The following is a 21576-nucleotide window of genomic DNA, read 5'->3' as shown; positions in this document are numbered from 1 at the left end:
TCATAGTACATCAACATGCCGCTGGATGGTGAAACATATGTGTATGTGTGAACACGTGCTGTAATCCCACTGATTTGCAAGGAGAAGTGGCCATGGCTCAAGTGTCCCACACTCCAGAGTGCTCATACAGACTCTGAGATGTGCACAAGTGTCCTCCAGTGGCTGGATCATTATGAGATTTATATCCTAGAAACATGTAACACACATTACTGCTCTGCACGTGGACCTGTCCTCCTTTTGTTTCATCTTTGTTTTGTGTACAGATTTGGTTACACCCTTTGTAAGATTGTCTTTATTTTCATGGAAAATATCTATCATAATAGAATATCTTACAGACACCATTTGCTTCTCACACTCTTGCATGCTACCACATCTGCACGTGAGGTATTGAAATAAGATCCTCGCCATGTGTCTCTGTCAGAGATCTACGTGAGACTAAGGAAAGATTAACCTGTCCTATTGTTTCCCTTGGGTGTGCCTTCTTTTACCCACAGTCCTTTGTGTCTGCAGTAGAGTGAGCTATCTGTATCATAGCCTCACCTGATGAAACTACCCATAGATTCTTTCACTTTTCCTCATTTGCTGCAACTTTTTCTTCCTCTGAAGCTTTTTTAAAAAACTTTTTATTTATGCTTTGTTTTATTCTCTGTCATTACTTTCGTTGCTGCACTCCAGTTAAAAAAACCAACAGATGACTCTAATATGTATCAAGCAGAGGTCTGGTCATCCCAAAATTACCCCTTCATTCATCCTCTCCAGCTTTCTAAATGTCTACAGATGAACACTAATGGTCTCCTCTGCATGTGGATGACACACTAATTAATCAAGCGCACCATGCCGGCCAATCCTGTAACAGCCAACAGCTTCCAGCATGCAGCTAGCTGGCAACCACCAGTTTGTATGACCCTGAAGGGCTAGAGTTCATGCGTATGTGTTCGTGTGTAACAGTTGTTTCTGGGTGGAAACAATGCTTTTCTATCAGTTTGTTCACACATTCAGTGTGATGTGTTTACAGCCTCCTGTTGAACTGGTCAGAGGTTGCCATGGAGCTATTCATTATACAGCAGCATGAGGGAAAGATTATGCAGTTTGTGCTACCTCTCACGTTCGAAGGTTATCGGACTCATTCCAGTATACATGAAATATTTTCCACTTTTTATCGAACCTCTCTTTTTTCCCTCTTTTGCGCAACTCATCTTTCAACAAATCTCTGCTTTGCAAACACATTTTAATAAAAAACAAACATGATGTTTTTCTTTCAAATAGGTCGAGCAATGTACACAGCATAATAGCCTTATTAAATTGTTTAGTTTGATCAGTTTATTAGTATGCACATCTTGTTTAGTATTGCAGCAACCGCTATTTAGCCAACAGTGAATTTGAGTTCTCCAACAGGACTCTGATAATTCTTGCCTTGAATATTTCACAAACATCCAGAGGAACAGGAGCTGTTTAGAACGTTGTTTATCCTGTTGATTGAATTTCGAAGCACTGTGGCTCTGTAAATATGCACATAAACACATGTTCACATGCCCACACTAACACACCAGCTCAAACACAAACTAGGAAAGCTTCTCATTAATTTCTTCGCAGGGAAGATGAAGAGAAGGATGCAGAGCTGTGGAGGAGTGCAGAAGGATTGATGGGACGCAGGGAGGTACAGGCAAGGTGATTAAAAACTCAAGCTACAGATGTTTCTGGAACACTTCAAAGTGGTGCGCCTGCCAGTGCCAGTGCTGGGCATGATGCATTATTGAGATGGTGCCCACCTGGCACCTGGCGCTGACATCACATGCCCGGTCCACCTGGCACTGCACGGTCACGTGGGTGACACTTTGGGTTACACCTTCCCCTGCACGAGCCTGGCTCCCAGTGTGATGAAGGGCATCAGGGGAAATGGCACACATGCTCTACACAGACCTCAAAGGCACCAAACTGGGGCATGTGGGGTTTGTCAACTTTGTTTCAAAAATTGGAAGTAAGAAAACATTCACCTGCTCTTGCACAATTTGTATATTGAGTGAATGTGTAAGCATTTTCCTGGTATTCAATTCCCCACCTGGCCAGAAGTTGCCACTTAATGGGAGGATTGTGTATTTCTTTTAACAATATTGTGTTTTTATTAAAATACGATGATGATGTTTCAGCAGAGTTTGCATGATCCATAATATTAATAGGAAAGACAGGGAATCTTTCTGAAATCTGTTCGGCTTTGAAGTATCCGACGATGTGGTGTTGATGCAATCCTGCTGCTTAATATTTCAGCAGCCCCCTCAACCTTGTATTCTGTTGAAAAATATTTAGAGGTCACAAAGTGGGCTTGTGAGCGTGTGTGTGTGCATGAGTATTTTTGTGTTTCTCCTGCATGTGTCCCCTGACACCTGTACTCTCCCAGGGTGTGAGGAACAGACAGAGGCCAGAGTCACAGTCACAGGTCTCAGACCAGTGGGGTGTGAAATGAATCAGAGGGCCAACACACTCTCCCCCTGCTGTAGACACACATGCACACACACTTGTGTGCTTGTGTGTAAAGTGTATGTGTGATAAAGGGAGGGGTAAAAAAAGAACTGCACAGAGAGAGCCTCCAGAAAAAGAAAGACAAGAAGAGAGATACATCTCTCCAACACTATAGCACATACATTTCGTTGCTGTACAATAAAAGCACCTCAGTACATTAAATCAGTATAAATATTGATGAATGTTGTAACCCTTTCAAGCGAGACATGGCTCTCCCAGTGATGGGGGAAAAGCTTCAATAGCTGTGTTTAGTTAGGTTTTCATTGTCACTGAGGCTGGATTACCAGCTGACCAAAGTGGCAAATATCCCAGTTCTACTGCACCCCAGGGTCCCTGAAGGCCTGAGGTTCAATGCATTGCAATGACTCCTGGTAATGTGATTGATTTTAAATTTTCAGTTTGTACCAATGGGGACAGGGGACACCATGTCAAAAACTATTTCAATTGGTTTGATTACTTTATTCTTTCAGCTTAGATCAGGGAATCCCAAACTTTTCAGCCCGCAACCCCCAAAATATAGGTGCCAAAGACTCGCGACCCCCTCTGTCCCTCAAAGTGATTTAATGTGGCTTCATCTAGCTGGTCTGCAGAAAATTAACCTTCCTATATGAGCATGTGGCTGTGTTTCCTGTGCTGTAATGAATTAACCTACTGCTACTGATGCTTTTGATAATTAATTGCTCACTAACCCTAAACTTGGGAGTCATCTGGCAAAAAGAAAAGCATTTTTTAGTATTAAAATTGTTCACCACAAGTTAACAAATTATATAGACTATAAGTAATACAAAACCAATAAAGAGAAGAAAAAATAAACACAGTAAATACAAAGAATAATTAAGAAATAATAATAACAAACAGTACAAACAAAAAGGAACAAGGTAAATAAACAAAAACTATTAAGAATAATAAATATTTTTAGATAACTTTAAAAAACCCTGGCTTGGATAACAGACAATAACAGATGCATTTATAGTAAAAAAATAATCGAAAGAACCACTATAGTTTCCAGAAAGACTTTTAAAATTGTTGCAGTAATCATTTTGAAATTAAATATATATTAATTTCCCCAACAGTTTTTGTAAATTTACATTTTTTTCTATTGTCATTTTAGATAATTTTACAACTAGGCTAATATTGTTTAAAAAATGAGCCATATTTTTAACGCTTTGCTTTTTTATGTCTTACAACATAGACCCTGAGGGTCCCTGATCTGAACTTAAACTGGTGAAAAGCTCAGTGAAAATCGTTTGTATTATAAAAAAGTAGGATGGGGTAGATTTTTTTTTTTTAAGAAAAATAAAATCATGCAAATGATGCTCTAAACTTTGTCATTCTTATGGTAATTTACTGAATATAAATATTCGGCAATAAAATTGATGTGATGTTGGATTAAACAATCTTTCAGAACACCTGTAACTTTTTCTGAAAAAGCCAAAGATGCTCCAGCAACAAGAAACAGGGCGGCAGCACAGAGGGTCCTCTTCTCTCTGATTGGCTACACCCGCTGTCAATCAGTCCTAACAGCTCTGCAGCACCTCCCACGGTCGCACAGCGGCAGCGCAGCTTCCACCGACAATGATATTCAAGGCACTTGCGGCTCGTCTGCAGCGATAGGAGAAACGAGGAGAGAAAGAGCGAGCCTCACCTCCTCAAACAGCGAGTGAGGCAGGGAAAAAGAGCCAGAAAGCGACACAGAGAGAGAAAGAAACAGAGAGCGCGCGAGGAAGAGAAGAAGCTGTGGAGTTAAAGGAAAAAGACGACAGCGGCTTGGACCTCGCGCGAGGAGTGTTTAAATTGTTCACGCTTATTGTGCAAAGTGTTTAACATTCATACTGATTCGACATGTCATCGTCCGGTAAAGACAACAGCGGTGCCCAACATGCCAATTACGTGGGACCTTACCGTTTGGAGAAGACGCTGGGAAAAGGACAGACAGGTTAGTTGGGACAGCTTGCTCTCTGCATCTCCTTTAATTGCACTATTTATTTTACACAGCGAGTTGATACTTGGCCGGCTGGGTGTCTGCAGGTGATAAATAACTAACCGCTTAGTTACAAACACCTGCCAAAGCCTTGTGGGTCATTTTTTTGGAGGGGCTGTTATTTCTTGCTCGAGCTGACATAATCATGTGAACACAGTGGGATGAAGGGGATTTAGGTGCTTTAACATTGGTTTGCTGGGTGTGCGTTGGCGTTTGACTGGGTGTGTGTATCAGAAGCAGAGCAACGTGGAAATCATCAAACAAGCCACACCGATGACAGTGTGATGGGTGTGAAAATTAACTTTTTGTGTCCTGCCTGTCCTGTTTGTGTGTGTGTGAGTGTGTGTGCACTGGGGTTGGAGCACAGCGCCGTTAATCCCGATTTGCCTGATACATTGATCTATTCTTAGTCCGCGGGCAGGGAAGGAGGCAGGCGTTTCGCCTATAGGCTCTGACTGCAATACGTGGGTTTCCTCCGATATGGATGGTAGAGGGTCCCACCTTGACAGATCCCACCACGAGCTGGGGAATAAGAGCTGCACTGATCTATATTCACACACCCCAGAGAATGTAACTAGGCTTCATGAATAATGAGCACATGCTTTATCTCAGCATGCATGGCAATGACATTGCAGTTTGTTTAAGTTGCATTAGCACATGTGCAATTAACAGTAAAAAATGACACTCTGCTGTGATTTTTCATGCTGTCCTAAGTGATGCCTGTGTGCTTGGTATGCCTTGTTTATGTCATACAGTTCAGTCCTGTCTTTATTGACAATCCTTTGCAGCCAGCAGTGGAGCCATGTGAGAGGAGAGGAGGCACAGCCCAGTGTAGGCAGGGATGGCAGGGAGTGATGCAGCATGCTCAGTAAGCTCACCACCCATAAAGGGATGGAGTCAGAATCTTCTCCTATTCTCTCCTTTCCTCTCAGCTGAGAGATTTTCCTCCCATCTGTTGTCTGAAACTGCTACAGTATAGGCGTTGCTTCCCTCTATCAGGTCCAGCTGGTCATGCTGAGCAGCAGTGTGCGCACGTAAATGTTTGTGTGTGCCTCAGACAGTATGCTATCTTGAATATTCACCTCATTCACCTGGAGAGTCCTAAATGGTCATTGATGGAGTTAGTTCCTTATCGCAGCCGTCTTTACTCCTGCGTTCAGTCGGACTGTGTTATGATTTTAAAAACGCACTCAAATCCTTCATTAATTTTACATTCGAGAACATGTTGCATCCAAAGTCAGCGTAGCTCTCCTTTTGAAATTCAAGATATCTTATACACTACTGTGTGAAGACTGAAGTATGATCAAACATTGTTCAAACAGAAATTAGCGTTGCAGGCTGTGTTCTAGTCTCATAACAGATTCATAACAAATGCAGTATTAAAAACACCTTTGTGAGATTCCCTTTCTTCTTCTACTCATATTTAATCACTTCTGTTTTCAGGAGGATCGCTCACAGCCAGACGGAGCTTTCATTCAGATAGCTCTCAAGAGTGTCTCACGGCTGTTTATGGTGGTATAGCGCAGGCTTTATGGTCCGCTGGGTGCAGACGTTTAATGATATGGTGTCTCTTAGATCATCCATGGCTCTGGATGTATTTACATGAGTGTCGAGCCACGTTGGGATGCATTTATTCTCGCTAACCTTGGATGCCAGAGCCAAGGAAGCGTACATTGTGAGCTCTAACAATTAGTTTCACCCTCCAAACTGTTATAACTTTCCATTTTTGACTCACAAAGAAATGTATTATTGAATATAAATTAATTGTAAATCCTTTCAGTCTGGTTTTTCCAATTTGGTTCCATGTTTCAAATGTGAAGCAGTAACAGGGCATGGCATTAATGTGTGTGTGTGTGTTGTGTTAGAAAAATCATTTGCTTACTGGCGTCTGTGAAGCTCTTCCATGCCAAACCTATTTTAAATTAATGACAGTGCATAATATCCCATTCGCCCATTAACCATTCGTTAATCTGTCAGATCTCTTTCCCAGGCCCCACGGAAAGGGTTGGCTTGGCAACTGTTAGTGCCCAATCAGCTGGGCCCAATCATGAGTGGCAGCTGGGACTGTCCAGTGGGCTCAATCCCCAGTGAGTGTTCCCAGGCTGCGGTTGGCTGGTATTATAAGAGAGGGAGAAAGCGGAAGGGCCTCCGGTTGATCTGGCTGTCCTGCTCAGAGGAGCAGTGCTGTTCCGTGTTCATTAAGTGATTAGGGCCTTGTCCTGTCACACACACAAACACACATAAACACACACACACAAACACGCACACATGGCCACCACAGTGGTTCTGGTTTGGCTTCCTGATCTAATCCCCTGCACAGCCAAAGTCTCCTCGGCTCTCACTCACGCACTCACGTGGCCCAAAGGTAGCATGAGCTGACCAGCTTTAGCTTAGCAACTTAGCTGCTCCATGTTACCGTTGAAATACAAATGGAGGATGCTGTCAAATGGCACAGTTCTGCTGTAATGTCCCATTCTGTAATTGTTCCACTTACTATATGTCTTGAAAGTATTTGCTCAGGGTACACCAGACCCTCCTTCATAATGCTTTCTCCTTAGTTTCTGCAGATCATCATGTGAAGGCTTCCTCTTTGTCAGGTGAGCATTGGGGCCTGATGGTGTCTATAGATCTGAAGTGTCTGCATGGCTGGCTGCTGATTGGGGCTAAAGCCACAGAAGTGTGGAGGCCACTTTTACAGTTATCATGCCTGAATGGAGCCTAACCTGGGCAATGTATCTGAGTGATGGTTAGTATAGGTTCTTTGCAGTATAGGGTATCTATAGTCGGCCAAGGGCTGAGTGTTTGCAGTTTTCTAATGAACCTTGGTAACTGTTGAAATTTCCAGTTTATTTTTCTATCAATCACCAAATTAGCCCAGTAAGGATCAATGATGTGGTCTCACAGCCTTGAAATGGTATTCCTTTTTTGTGCTGTATGAGGTAATTGTCAATAGTAAGTGTGTTAACCACAGGTGATGCCGGTCAGCTCAGCCCCTTTTTTTAGAAAGTGGTTGTGTTAACTACCTGCAGCACTATACAGGTCTGTGGGATTCGAAAGGGACGAAAAATAAAACCAAACGGAACAATGAGTGGTTCTGACAGCTACGATGATGTGTTGTTTACTGTGGACACAAGAGGACACCTTTATGAACCGGAGTATGGGAAGAAAGGATGAGATTCTGAAGATGAAAGGAGAGAGGAGAGAAACATTGCTAACTGGAAAGCACAGGAGATCCCAAGTGACCTGGTGTTGCAGATGAAACCATGAGCCCATGCCCAATAACCCAGAGAGCTACATCTGTCATGAATGAGACTTTGGAACATCAGCACTTCTGGACCATCTGAATCAGAGGATACATACAGCTGCAGCCTGCATCACTCATCCAAAGTTCCCTGCCTCCCTGCCTTATTGAACACCTTACACCTTACCTTACTCCATTGTTGAATGTACTGAAGTTATATAGGAATACCAGAAAGTCTGAATGGCAGTGCAGCTTTAGCTAACAGTGTTAGCCGTTGGTGGGGAAGAATGAGCTGAAATTACATACAGGTTCTGTTTCCTGAAAGTGTCTCAAACTGAGATGCAAAAGTCTGGTCGACTTCTAAAACCATGGACCCAAACAGCTGATCAGTGCACTGCAGATGGAATAATATGTACGTGTTGCATCTGCAAATAGTGGAAAAAGCATCCTATTGACAAGTACCTCATATAACCAACTTCAAAATTCCAAACTATCCCTTTAACCCTCCTGTTTTGTTCCGGGTCAGATTGACCCATTTCAAAGTTAAAAAAGTATTTTTTCGGTATGAAACTTCTTCTGCTTGGCTTAATTAGCGTAATCAACATATAAAATATAAATGGTTCATTGAAAATATTTGCAACCCCCCCCCTACAGTTTTATATTAAACAAACACTGTTCGTGGGTCAACTTGACCCGGCAGTCAAAGTGGAGGCTAAAAGGGGTCAGAAGTGTCAAATACTAGAAGAAACAATTTCTTTGCAGCAGTGTGACATATTTCACCCCAATCACAAACACACACATGAAAAATGAGTGAGTTGTCCTCATTGAACCATGATCTGTGAGAATTAAAGAACACCATTGCACTAAATATTGATTTAAAGACAAAGTCTTCTTTATTGTCAAAAACTGCAGTATGCACCAGACATACTGAGGATTTGATATTACGTTCCTCTCTCAGACCCTAGCAACGAAAACAACAGATAAACGTAGGAAAGCTAGAAAAAGACAAGAAGTAAGCTAATAAAATAATAAAATACAGTTTAAAACAGTGCAAAAACTTTGATTAAATGGTTAGTAATGGAGATAATAATGAGATTTTAAAAAATTGCACTGGGATTTTTTTAGGGTTCTGACATTTTTGGATAATTAAATATGCCCCAGGTCAAGTTGACCCAGGAACATTATTGCTGTTCCGGAGAAACGAACATAACAGGAGGGTTAAATCAATGATATGCTACAGCAACTTCACAACTTGGACGTCTACTAAACTTTAGAACTTTCTCCAAATGTTTCCATCCCAGTGTGGCTCTAAGAAAAAGCCCTCTTGTTTCTCTAACTCCTCAGGATTTGTTTGACAAGGCTAAAAGTTGTAGACTTGTAGTTTTGCCAGTGCAGTAACTCAAAACAGGCTGCGTCATTGTTCTATACCACTAATGCGTTGGAAAACAGCGCCCTGCTTCAGCTCTACTTTGTTCCCGAAGGCTTTTGATTAGCGGGATGGATGGAGGCCTATTGTCTGGAAAACACTGCCATGCTAATACAGAGTAAGTCCTTGTTTTTTTGGCATGACTCCAATATTGACAGGCTAAGAGGTGGAGTTTGATGTGGAGGCTCCTTGATTGTTTGATTGACGTTGCAGAGAGTGAAATCATGTGTGCTGCAGGGGCTCATATTGACTGTTCATCTGACAAAAAGCTGCCTGTGATGTTATGTCTTGCTCTGTCTGTCTGTTAAGCTCGCTCTGCTTCTGTCTAAATGTTGAAGAGTTCTTGTTCTGTGTTCAGCGGGCTTACGAGGCATTTAATCCTGCATCCTGCTGTTTTTGTTGTTTCTATGTCAGCAAAGGGCTGGTCAGTTTGTAGCTATAACTGAGTGTCATTGTTCGTTGTTTGGTTGTATTTGTGTGTCACTGTTGGAGAGTGTAAAAGAGATGTCATCCATTGTCTTTCTTTTTATACATTTACACATTGAAATGCATGTACAATTTAACCAGACTGCCCAGAGCAGTCAATTCACAGTAATGTAAAACCGTTAATTCGACGGTGATTGATAGCTGGTGAGCTGGTAGTGGTTGATTCAGATCAATGGGCTCTCCCAAAGATTTCCTGTCTGCTCAAAACGATCCATACTGTTTCACCGCACATGATATTCCTGATGATGACAAGTGAGGAGGGAATGCTCAGTCGATGCTGTCAATGAAAAACCACTCGGCAAATCCGCAGAAACTAAGTGCATCTGTGAGCATATTCGTGTGCGGCGCAGGTGCTCAAACTCTTGCTGACCTGTAGCTTCTGTGCTGTTAAACTAATCTCGGTACCCATGTTGAGCTCAAATACAGGTGTCTATCTCAACTGTGTTCCCAAGATTATACCCAGAAGTCAGCAGTTTTGAGGTGAAATCAGCAAGTAAAGGAAGAAATGAAAGGCTTGCGATCATAGACCCCATGTTTCAGCGGGCCTGTTCAGGGATTCAAGTCAGAAAAGCCCTGACCCAATGGCTGCACCGAGTCGCTCCCAGCTGGGTAGTGCCTGTGTTAGCAAGCTGGATCAGAGCTGGGGAGCAGGAAGCCAAGCCTGCATGGTCTCAGCTGTTTGAATGTGTGGCTAAAGCCAAAGCCCTGCTCCCTCAGCCCTGAAATGTATCCTAAATGGCGGGAGTGTATGTTTGAGTGTGTCTCTGCTTAAGCTCATACATATGGTGTCTATTTGTGAGCTTTTAGGACTAAACACCTTTATTTCAACCGTTTCTGAGCCAATGCATGCACATAGAAACTATGGCTCCTGTAGATTGAACAGGACTTTTCCCGCTGTCTTTTCACTGACTGTGACTTTGACTGAGGTTATATAATGATGATTGTCTCTGTCATCTAGTGCCCATCTTGCCTCACCCCATCTCTCTCTCCCCCCTCCGTGTCCCTCGTCTCCTGGCCAGTCAAGATTCATACAGGGACCCAGCCATGTGGTAAATCAGACAAGACCTCGGTGGAATTGCATCGATTGGGAGAAATGTATGTAGCCAACGATTTTCAGAGATTAATGATGAGGAAAGAGGTGGAGAACCGAGGGGGAGGAGAGGGAAGAAGGAGGAGGAGTAGAAGGGGAAACAGCAAAAAAAAAAATCCTTGAACTGAGAGAGCATGAAGCAGTCTTGAACGCACCGATTGCAGTGGAGGTTATTAATTAAGGCAAAGTATTGATCACTCTCTTCATTATCCAGCCCTCCTCCCTGATTTTCATCTCTCTATTGCTGACCCCAGAGGTGGAAAGGGCTCAATCTTTAGATGGGAGGTCAGTGAATAAAAGATGGATTGCAGGAGTGGTCTCTGAGGGCGATCATGAATGTGTTTTGTATTAACAGTGTGTATTTTTTTGGACAGGCTCCATCACATCCTATTTGGATTTCGAGCCTAACTCTGTTTACCCCCAGTCTCTGTTTCTCTGTCATGTTGTATAGCATGGAGAATCAGGTTAGGAAGACATGCTCCCAAGGTCCATTTGCCACCATTTATACCATGACACAACACTCACACAGCCATGCTCATACAGCACTTTTTTTTCACACTGTCTCTCCACCGAGGCTTTACTGGGCTGCTGTGTTTTTAGAATTTTGTTATCTCTTTACCTGATTCAGAATTTTATTTTGCTAGTTTTCCAGAGAGAATGTAAGCAGAAACACAGTTTAGTAATATCTATATGACCTCACACTGCTTCAATATAATACACTCAGTGATGCCCTTCAAAGCATCCCTGATCCAGCCCCCATCTTTGTGCACATTTGATGCTGCCGGTCAGCCTTTTAGCTGGTCACTAAGTCAACTGTGTCGTCTTCTGGCCTTTGTAAACATTGTCCTTTTAAGACGTACAGTATACCAAACGTCTGTGCACACAGCAGTAGGCTTAATCAGCCTGTTTCTCTCTCTCTCTCCCTTTCTACCTCTCTCACCCAGCTTAGATTAACCCTTTCTGAGCAGCATGTCTGGCTTTGACTGTGAGAACACTGGGTTGGTTGCCAAGCATGGTTGTCTGGTTGTCATGGTTTCCCTGCTTCTTGCTGGTTCCCAGTCTGCCCTCATGGAGAAAAAAAAAGGAATGCTCTTTCTCTCTCCCTCTCTCTCTTGGTGCTCTTATTCCTCACCCTCTCTGACTCTCAGAGTGGCTACAATCTGAAGTTTAAGTCATGCTCTGTTGCTGTCCATGGATGCACATTTGTCTTACTGTGAACTGTATCTTTTAATTTGCCCGATCTCTTAATATAACTGTGGCAATAACTTTCTGAATTTTCCCATGCATATTTGCATGTGTGTGTATGTGAATGCCTGTACAGGCCGGGTGTTTGTGCGTGTGTGCAGACATACGGTCATGGATCAGACAGGCTTGCCCTGCTCTGCGCTCTCTGCGCTGTGTGCTGTGTTCCCATTTAAATCTGGGAGATTAGCACATGTGGGGAGCCTCGGCTTTAGTTGCTGTCAGCTCAGCGAGCCTTGGCAGGCTGTCCTCAGATCAGGGGGGAAGCTCAGCGCTCATCCCCCCATCACTGTCTGCCCTGCTGTACCTTATCCATTATCAAAGAGATGGGTGGGCCAGTGACCTTGACTTTGGTACAGTTTTCTCACTGCTGCAGTGCACTTATAGCATTCACACAGAGCCATTTGTCATGGGCCACTGTGGATATAATATATAAACAATACAATTCATGATAAAGAGAACTGAGTTTTATTTCTATTGTTCTGCTCTCACACAATAAAACATAATTCAAAAATTGTAAAAGGATTAATTTTTTTTTTTCTTAGAATATTTCAGCGATTTTCTTTAAAAGTGACTGTTTGTGAATGTTTTTGTTTCAACCTCTAATGGATGTGTTTGATACTTTTTTAATATTACTTTTAAATTGGCTAATTTCATAGAAGGATAAATGTTGTATTTTGAAAAAGCTTATTAAAGCGGTTCAAATAAATTCCAAATAAATCAAGTGCACTTTTTTTGGATTAGCATCAAAAGCATAGAGCTTACTTAAATTTACATACTAAGCTAATTTGGCCATTTCACTTGGGATTCCTTGCCATTAAGAAAGTATCAGATTTACTTACTGAAGCGTTGTTGTGTTCTCAGTGTGAATAGAGTGAATGAATGACTTTTAAATTACACAAACAGTGCTTTTGCTTCAGCAGACCTGCTGGCAACTCCCCCTGGACTGTTTTTCAAGAAAAAGTACATGAATGAAAATGTGCTCTCATTTAGTGAGTGCAGAGCATCCCAGATGGCAGAAGGCAGGGTAATTGTGATGCATTCAGAGTTTTCTCTGCCTCTCGCTCTGTTGTCAGCACTTTAGGCTATGAAGCACGGTGTCGCCCAAGCCTGAAACACCTGAGATGTAGCTTGGCATTTGAAAGGAAGCAGACAGGCCTCAATGAGATTAGGTTAGATGAGGATGACTGGTTACAAAGCAACAACCTGCTCTGGCTGCTTGTCTCTATGGCACCGACTTCTGACACTTGGCCAGACTAGAGTGAAAAAACACTATGTTAGCCAGCTCGACTTATTTATCTCCATCCGATAACATCAAGGAGTCTCTTATTCACCCAAAGAGGGAAAGGAGGGCCGCTTTGCTTCGCTGTTCTGATGACTTTTTTTGGGCTGTTGTTGCCAGTTTCATAGAAACACCACCTGGAACACAGGTGTTATTGCATCAGCATACCAGCCAAGACAAAATGCTTTGTCTGTTTGCTTTCTTTTGTGTGTCGCCACCATATCAGAGAAAGGGTCAGTGCTTTGAGTGTGCTTCCAGGTCAAATCCTCTGTCACGTATCAGGATGAAATCAGATCACAGGGGGATGTCATACTTGAGGCAGTGAGTCTAGCGTGAGTCTTTGTGTTGTTTTTCTCCTCATCTGACCTGAATCGTAGGTTCAGCCTGAGCTACTTTCCTCCAAATCTCCGGCCTTGTAGTGCTGTACTGGTTTGTGAAAGTATTTCAACATAAATCTTTTAATACGGCTAGCACACTCTCCCATTTGTATGTTGCCCTATTTCTATTGGCTGACGGTTGAACAACATGGGTTCAACTTTTCCCTGTGTAATGATGTAATGTCTGTTAATGGGAGGCTGCTGTATACTCAGAGGAACTAAACAAACATTGAAAGATCAGGTGCTGTGTTCAGATGTATTATGCATGAAGAAACTATTCCACTTTCCTTCAAGGTCTTTGTAGCTAGGGATGGGTGATATGGATTTTCTCTTTTGAGCCAATTCTGAAAACTGGTATTAACCTACTTCTAATGACTGATACAATCAAGATAAGATTACAAATATATATGTTTTCATTTTTATATATTTAAAGATGAAGTTTATACACTCCTTGAAGTAAGAAATATTAAGATTTAACCCTCCTGTTATGTTCGTTTCTCAGTAACAGCAATAATTTTCCTGAGTCAATTTGACCCAAAGAATATTAAATTATCCAAAAGTGTCAGATCCCCAAAAAATCCCAATAAACATTTTTTTAAATCTCATTTTAACACCATTACTAACCATTTAAATCGAGATTTAGTGCAATGATGTTCTTTAATTCTCACAGACCATGGTTCAATGAGGATAACTTGCTCGTTTTTTATGAAAATTCATTTTTTAATGTACATTGGAGAGACCTACATATAAATACAATAGTTTTACCTGACATAGATTTTTGACTATTTTATTTTATTTTACTTTAAAAAAAATTAAATTATGAAGTGATGTTGATAAATTAACACGAGACGCCTCTTCTGTCACATGCTGCCCAGATTTTTAAGCTCTATTTAACTACTTTGAAAGGCACATATTGCCTAAAATTGATTTTTAAAAGGGTCAATTTGACCCGTAACATAACAGGAGGGTTAAGATGCATTTTATTAATTAACATTATATTATTATTCTTACAAATCTAACTGGAATAGCATTGAAACAAACAAAAAACTTCTGTCCATGCTGTATGTCTCTACCATAGACTGTATAAAATATGAACGTAATATCCGTGACGTCACCCATCTGTTTCTGAACGCTGTTTTGAAGCCAATCGGCAGCAGCAGCCATATTGCTTCTGTCGAGCCAGTGTTAAGTAAAGAGGCGGAGTTTGAGCCTCCTAGCCAACAGCTGCAGTGTTCCCACAGGCAGCTGTGCCTCTCATTGGAAGACTAGTAATCTCAATATCTTCAAAATTGCCGTGTTAGAAAAAAATTCACCCCCCCTCACAGTGAGAGGACATCGAGAAATGAGCTATTCAGACTACACTCATCTTTTGTACCAGGCTGTAAACATGTTTATTTCTGCTGCAAAGATCGTCTTTTTCCCATTCATGTGTATGTGACTTCGGCACTTCCGGAGCCAGTCTCAAGCGGATCCTTGATGAACTGCAGTTTTTAACACTTCCGCATTGACTCATATTTTTAGACCAGAGGTTGCCGCTTGGTCTCTACCCAGCCACTGTGCCATCAAACTGAGCATGCACCCACTTGACTAACATCAGAGGTCCATAAATCTTTGGTAAAACTAATGTCACTGATGTTGCTGTCAGTCAATCAGACTGTGAGCAGGTGGAGAACTCCCTTCACACAGGGGCAGGTGCAGGCATATAAGTCTGCAAAGTAGTGTCGACCTTGAATACTGTTCCAAATACGCCATTAGCCGGTGAAATCCTTGATCTTTTACCTCAGAAAAGGCGGGTCATCAAGCTGTCTGGAGGTACTCACGACTCCTCTGGTGACTTGGAAGATTTGATAGTGTTAAACCTCCTCTCAGAATACTAGCAGAATTATTTTTTACAAATTGCAATCATGCCATCCTCCTTTGAGACAGTGAAAAACACACTGATGTCAACATTTTCACTCCCTCGTCCTTGTTGCAGGTGCGCTTATTCTTTCTCTTCTCTTCTCTGCATGTAAGGGTGGATTGCATACATCCGCCTACAGTATTGAAATGTAAAGGATTGTTAATGTTAGCTGTTGTTGTGATCTGGTAGAATTACATTATCAGAGCAAAAGCTGATAATTCATTAGAATGGTGTATGTGTATCTCTGTTTGTAACCTCATGCAAACCAGGCAAGAATCTTAAATCAGTTCTTCTGTCATTAGTTAATTAATTAAAAAGACAGGCCCTACCGTCCAAAAGTCATATTGAAAGTCTAATGAATACTAATATGTTTGCCTTCCCTTCAATAGGCCATGTATCTGAGTCACTAAATCCAATTCCACTTTGCTGTGAGGTCAGAGGCCGTAATGAAGGCCTTTGTACAAAAGGAATAATCCATCAGCCGAATGAACTTTTGGCCTTTCACAATCCAGTGAGTGCTCTTTGTAGCTGTGGATGAAATGTCTTTTTCAGGGGTCAAAAGAATATTTGATCTTTCCTTTCTTTCTTTCTGTTTCGTCTTGTGTTCCTTCTTCTTTTTATTCCTTCTGTGTCTTTCTCTCTTTGCATTTTTCATGACTAATGGAACAGTTGATGGAGTGATTAAGGGAAAAAACGATGAAGTAGGCGAAGGTTTCATCTTTTTTTATCCCAGATGGTTGACTTTTTTTATTCATCACTAAATGCTGCTTATTTCAAATGTTGCTTATGCATGTACACCTGCGTATGTGTCTTTTTTTAAAGTGTGCACTGCGTGTTTTCCGCGCCCGATGCTGATGCATAACAGCGTTTGAGCGTTGTAACTCATGGGACACACATGAACATGAGAGAGGCGAAGTATGTGTGTGTGTGTCTGTGTGTGTGTGTGTCTGTCTGTGTCTGTGTGTCTGTGTCTGTGTGTGTCTGTGTCTGTGTGTTGAGGGGGGGGCAGCTCACAAAAGGACCCAGTTTCTGACTGTGAAAAAAAGAGTCCCAGCGGAAAAGCATCTCTCAGGGTCGCTGCATCTATTGTCATTCAAATTTTGCACAAACAACCACACAGACGCACAGTTGCAGCCTCACATGCTGTTAGAAATGAGGTGTTCACACACACGCACACACACACGCACACGCACGCACACACACACACACACACACACACACACACACACACACACACACACACACACACACACACACACACACACACACACACACATACTGAATGTTGTGTGCAGCAGTGTAGAGTTGATGTGTTTCAGCTCCTACAGGAATCCCAGCTCCTCGCTCTGACTGCAGCAGAGCTCTGACGTCATCACTGGAGGAAACACAGCCATAGCGGGAAGAAATGCTCCCAGTATGCACCCTAAGGACACACACACACATACACACATGCTTCTTTGTAGTGTAAGGACAATAATTGGCCTTCTTTCTCTTATTTAAATCCTGTCCTCTGTTGAATCCTCAAAGAGTCACCCTGCTGTTTCCCATATTTTTTATTTTAATACCTCCGTTGTCTAAAAACCTGTGATGTAGATTTACTCACAGCTACACGGATCAGCAGCAGTGCTTTGTTGTGAGTAGCCGTTTGCTGCACAGCGACACATTTTCCCGTGCTCTTCCACATGCTGAGTGCATGAGTGGCTCTGCTGGAGTAAGTTGTAATTTTGGTCGGTCAGCTGCTGTCCTCACTGCTGTTTTGATGTGTTGTGGGTTGTATAATGAGAGCATGAATGTGAGCCAACATGACCATTTGCCTGTGTCAGTGTCTTCGCGCGCACACAAGCCTGCATGAGTTGTAGAAAAACACATTTGCTGCCCGGATGCGTGTGGCACTGCAAAGCTCACGTGAGTGTGTTATTATGATCATTATGACCGCTGCTTCTCTCTTTGTGTGATGCACTTTCCACCTGTTTGCTTCTGTTTGACATGCAGTAACATGTCAAACACCTCTGCTTTTATTGATATAGCTGCTCACTGCATCTGTTTGTGTTATTATGATATTTTGGGGGCTTCAGTCAAGAGAGAGTGGTTATGGAAAATCAGAGAAAAACTTGTCCATGTATTTATCTTTAGCAGACTAGACTACTGTAACGGTGTCTTTGCAGGACTCCCAAAAACGTCCATCAGACGACTGCAGCTCATACAGAAAGCTGCTGCTCGAGTCCTAACAAGGACCAAGAAAGTAGATCACATCACTCCAGTTCTTAGATCTCTACACTGGCTTCCTGTCTGTCAGAGAATAGACTTTAAAATCATGCTGATGGTTTATAAAGCACTGAATGGTTTAGGCCCAAAATACATTGCTGATCTGCTACTACTATATGAACCATCTCGACCTCTGAGGTCCTCGGGTACTGGTCTGCTTTCAGTCTCAAGAGTCAGAACGAAGCATGGTGAAGCAGCGTTTAGTCGTTATGCACCACATATCTGGAACACACTCCCTGAAAGCTGCAGGTCTGCTCCAACTCTCACCTCTTTTAATTCAAAGACTAAGACTTTTTCATTTGCCACTGCCTTCCTATCTTAGATTATTTTAACTCACTTAAATGCAAATTTTAAATTTACTTTTAATATATTTCTAATTATCCTTTTCTTTTCTGTTTTATTGTATTTGTCATTTTAATTGTGCTCTTTTATGCTTGTCTGAATGTCTCCAATGCTTTCAATGTTTTAATGTAAAGCACATTGAGTTGCTTTCGTGTATGAAATGCGCTATACAAATAAAGTTGCCTTGCCTTGCCATGCCTATGGTGCTTCTGGGAAATGACTTGATCATTGCATATAAACCCCATTAATCAAAAGAAATAAAAAGGAATGATATTTTGGAAGCCTATGAATTGAGAATGGCACCCTGCTTTGGTTATTCAGTAGCTGAACATTTCCATGACGTACAATGTTTTGTTTGCACAAATAAAGATATCATACAAGCCGGGGGTGTTTATGAAAATAAAACTCTTATCTGATAACAGCCAAGAACTCTCCATCCATACATCTGTTCTAAAAAGTTGTTTATTACCGTAATAGACACACCAACACCCACTCCCCTCTCTTCTATTTCTGTCTCCATTATCCCTCTACTCCTACTCTTCATGCCACCCCCTTCCTTCTTGACCCCTCTCTCCCTCGCTCCCTTGTTTCCTCGCTTCTTGCCTAATGGAGGTATTCCCCTGCAGCCTCCCAGCCTCGCTCTGCAATTCTGCTCAGGTAGGGCTCATTTCATGCAGGATGATTATATCTCACTGGCAGCAATTCAGGTGCAGAGTGTTTTGGGCCTGCACAATAGCAGAAGAAATTCAATTAAATCTTTACATATACCTGAGTCCTTTGCAGTATATACCTGCCAGTCTGAAGACATGCTGGAACATGACACATGCAGTCTGCATGTACCACCTAATTACATTTCCACACTCCCACAGTTACACAGATACTCAGGGAAGTAGAGTGTAAAAAGTGCAAATTCATACGCAATATAGCAAGAATTCATATGCATACAATATGGTTGCTTTAGCGATATCTGAAGAGATGTCTGTTTAAATATCACATGATGATGATGAGGCTTGTAGAGTGCATGGAAATGCTATTAGACTTCCTCCTCCCTCCTCTGTTCTTCTCTCTCATCCCTCCAACTGTGAGGGCAAGAAAACAAACCATTATTTGCATTAACAAATCATTCACATAACCATTTGCAAGTATGGGATCATGTGAAGGCTTCATGAGGCAGAGCTAATAACGGCTTTCGAGGAGGGATTTTAGTGCAATATATCATCAAAAATCTGGGGTTTAACCCGAGGGGAAGAAGGCAGCAATATTTGGATGTGCTATAAAGAAACTCAGCATTTATATCTTCAGTGTGCTCCTCATATTTCATCATCCCTCTCTGTTTTCTCATGCTGGTGAATGTGCAAGAAATTAATTATTTAATGTTTCCAGGGTGTTCATACCAACAAGTGTATTTATATTAAAGCTTGTGCAGGTTATGCATTCGATTCTGTAGCAATGGCTGCAGAGGATACACAGACGCTGAGATGGAGTCAATGTGAAAATGCATTATGCATGCATGTAGTGATGCTGCAAATGATATTTCTTATCATTATTGCTAGGAATACATGATATTGGATTTTTGCTGACAACCGAAATGCCAATATTTTTGTACTCATTTTAATAGTGATACCGATGCTGATATATACACATCTTTTTACCTTGTGAAGACCACCAAGTCTCTCCTGTAGCAGAATTTACCTGTTACGGCCAAAATCCACCGGTTCGGTGTCCGGTCCGTCTCTGTTCAGTCATGGCACCAGAGTTGATAGGTTTCTATTCTAGTCAATGTGTGAACTCCCACTGGATCTGCTCCGTTGCGTTCCGGCTGCGTTTCTGATCCGGAATGTCAGAGCCCTCCGGATCAGATACACTAGACTTTTATTTTTGCCGGATTCTGGAACACAACGCATCAACTAGCACAGAGCAGATGGAGTGAGACGGGAAGTCAGGCACCAAATAAAAACATCTGGTTAATTTTCAGAATGAAACACTTAGTGTTATCGGCAGATCGTTTTTCACTTAACTGCAACAACAAACTGTCAGAGGCAGGCCTGGAGTCATCATTTTCGTACATGTAGAGTAAATTGTTTCACTGCTTGCTAATATTGATTTTGTTTCTTTTGTAAAACTGTTTCTTTTTATTTTATGTTTGTATAACTCTTTCTTCTTTTCTGCTTTTTTTTTTAATTGTATTTTTTTTACTTTTACATGTTCGAAATAAAGTCATCAAATCAAAAATCAAATCAAATCAAGTCAGAGGTTTTCATAGGCCGATAAAGACAACACGGACGAGGAGAGGAGTCAGATATTCATGAATGCTGTGGCAGGAAAACCTTGGTCACATGAATCCAGCTGTCCGGTGGTCCTGATCCATGCTGTACAGAGCCGGACTGCAGGGGATCAGAGACGGACTGGACACAGATCTGGTGGAAGTCCTGGGTTACTCTTACTGCAACAGACAAAAAACAAGACAAACAACATTTAATTCTGCCACACATAATAAATGTATTCCTCTTCAAATATAGACATTCAGAGGTTTGCTTGCTGTTATATTCCCTAGCTTTGTTAAAGTGGAGGCTGCTGACAGGTTGTAGCTGGTGCCAGAACCTTTTCATTCTTTTCAGAAACTCTCTGGGCTGTTAAGGATGACTGTTATGTGGATACACAGTTGAACTGTTAGTGTTAAAGGAGTGTTGTTTTACTCCTTGCATCACCTGTATTTTACAAGCATTGCATATAGCTATTTTGCTGTTTATGACACTTAAATATTCTTCCGTACAGCAGAAGTTATGAAGCGTGTTGCTGTCACTGCAAGTTATTTGTCACCTTATTTGCAGAAATGTTCATATCTACTGATACTGATAAATAACTTTTTCAAACTTTTATCAGCTAATCCTAATGCGATGCCAGTATGATCATGCTTTTCTAATTCATTTCTCAATCAACTGACAAATTAAGTAATTGTGAGTGTGATAAAATAAAAATGTGATAACTATTTCAGAGCCCAAAGTAATGTCTTCAAACACATAAATGAGCTGTACTGATGATAACTGCTCATCTAAACTTCTGGATATTATTTTTACAAAAATCAACATTAAATCTTTGTTATATATAATCTGAAGGATGAGAGATGATGTTTTATACTGATGTTTTTTTTAACATAGTTTATGAGAACTGTAACTTTCCTACTGTGATCCTGGGTCTAAGTTAACATGTGAAATAAGAGTAGTTAAGTGCAGCCCACTCTGTTCATCCTAACGGGACATTTAATGGAGGAATTATAAAGAGCTTCTTTTAAAGTTTAGTCAAGCTGGGGAGATTGCCTCTCTGTTTTGGAGTTGGGAACACTCAGTGTTTGTTGGCTCATGTTTCTGATGCCCTTAAGCTTGTGATTGTGTCTGAACGACCGAGGCTGATTAGGCTTGCATGGGAC

The 21576-nt window shown here is 41.6% G+C and overlaps 1 protein-coding gene across 3 annotated transcripts in view; it reads left to right on the top strand.

The window, feature by feature from the left end:
* The first annotated feature begins 4064 nt into the window (after window positions 1-4064).
* LOC117815097 (serine/threonine-protein kinase BRSK2) overlaps window positions 4065-21576 on the top strand; it is a 194449-nt gene continuing 176937 nt past the window's right edge. For all 3 annotated transcript variants that reach the window (XM_034686792.1, XM_034686790.1, XM_034686791.1), the window contains exon 1: window positions 4065-4453. In XM_034686792.1, coding sequence (XP_034542683.1) covers window positions 4360-4453 — 94 coding nt within the window. In that variant the 5' untranslated portion in view covers window positions 4065-4359. The remainder of the gene's footprint in view (window positions 4454-21576) is intronic.

Source organism: Notolabrus celidotus, chromosome 6 (genome assembly GCF_009762535.1).
Source record: "Notolabrus celidotus isolate fNotCel1 chromosome 6, fNotCel1.pri, whole genome shotgun sequence".
Classification (NCBI taxonomy): Eukaryota; Metazoa; Chordata; class Actinopteri; order Labriformes; family Labridae; genus Notolabrus; species Notolabrus celidotus.
Note: the sequence above shows the minus strand (reverse complement) of the source record. Positions and strands in the feature narration are given on the sequence as shown.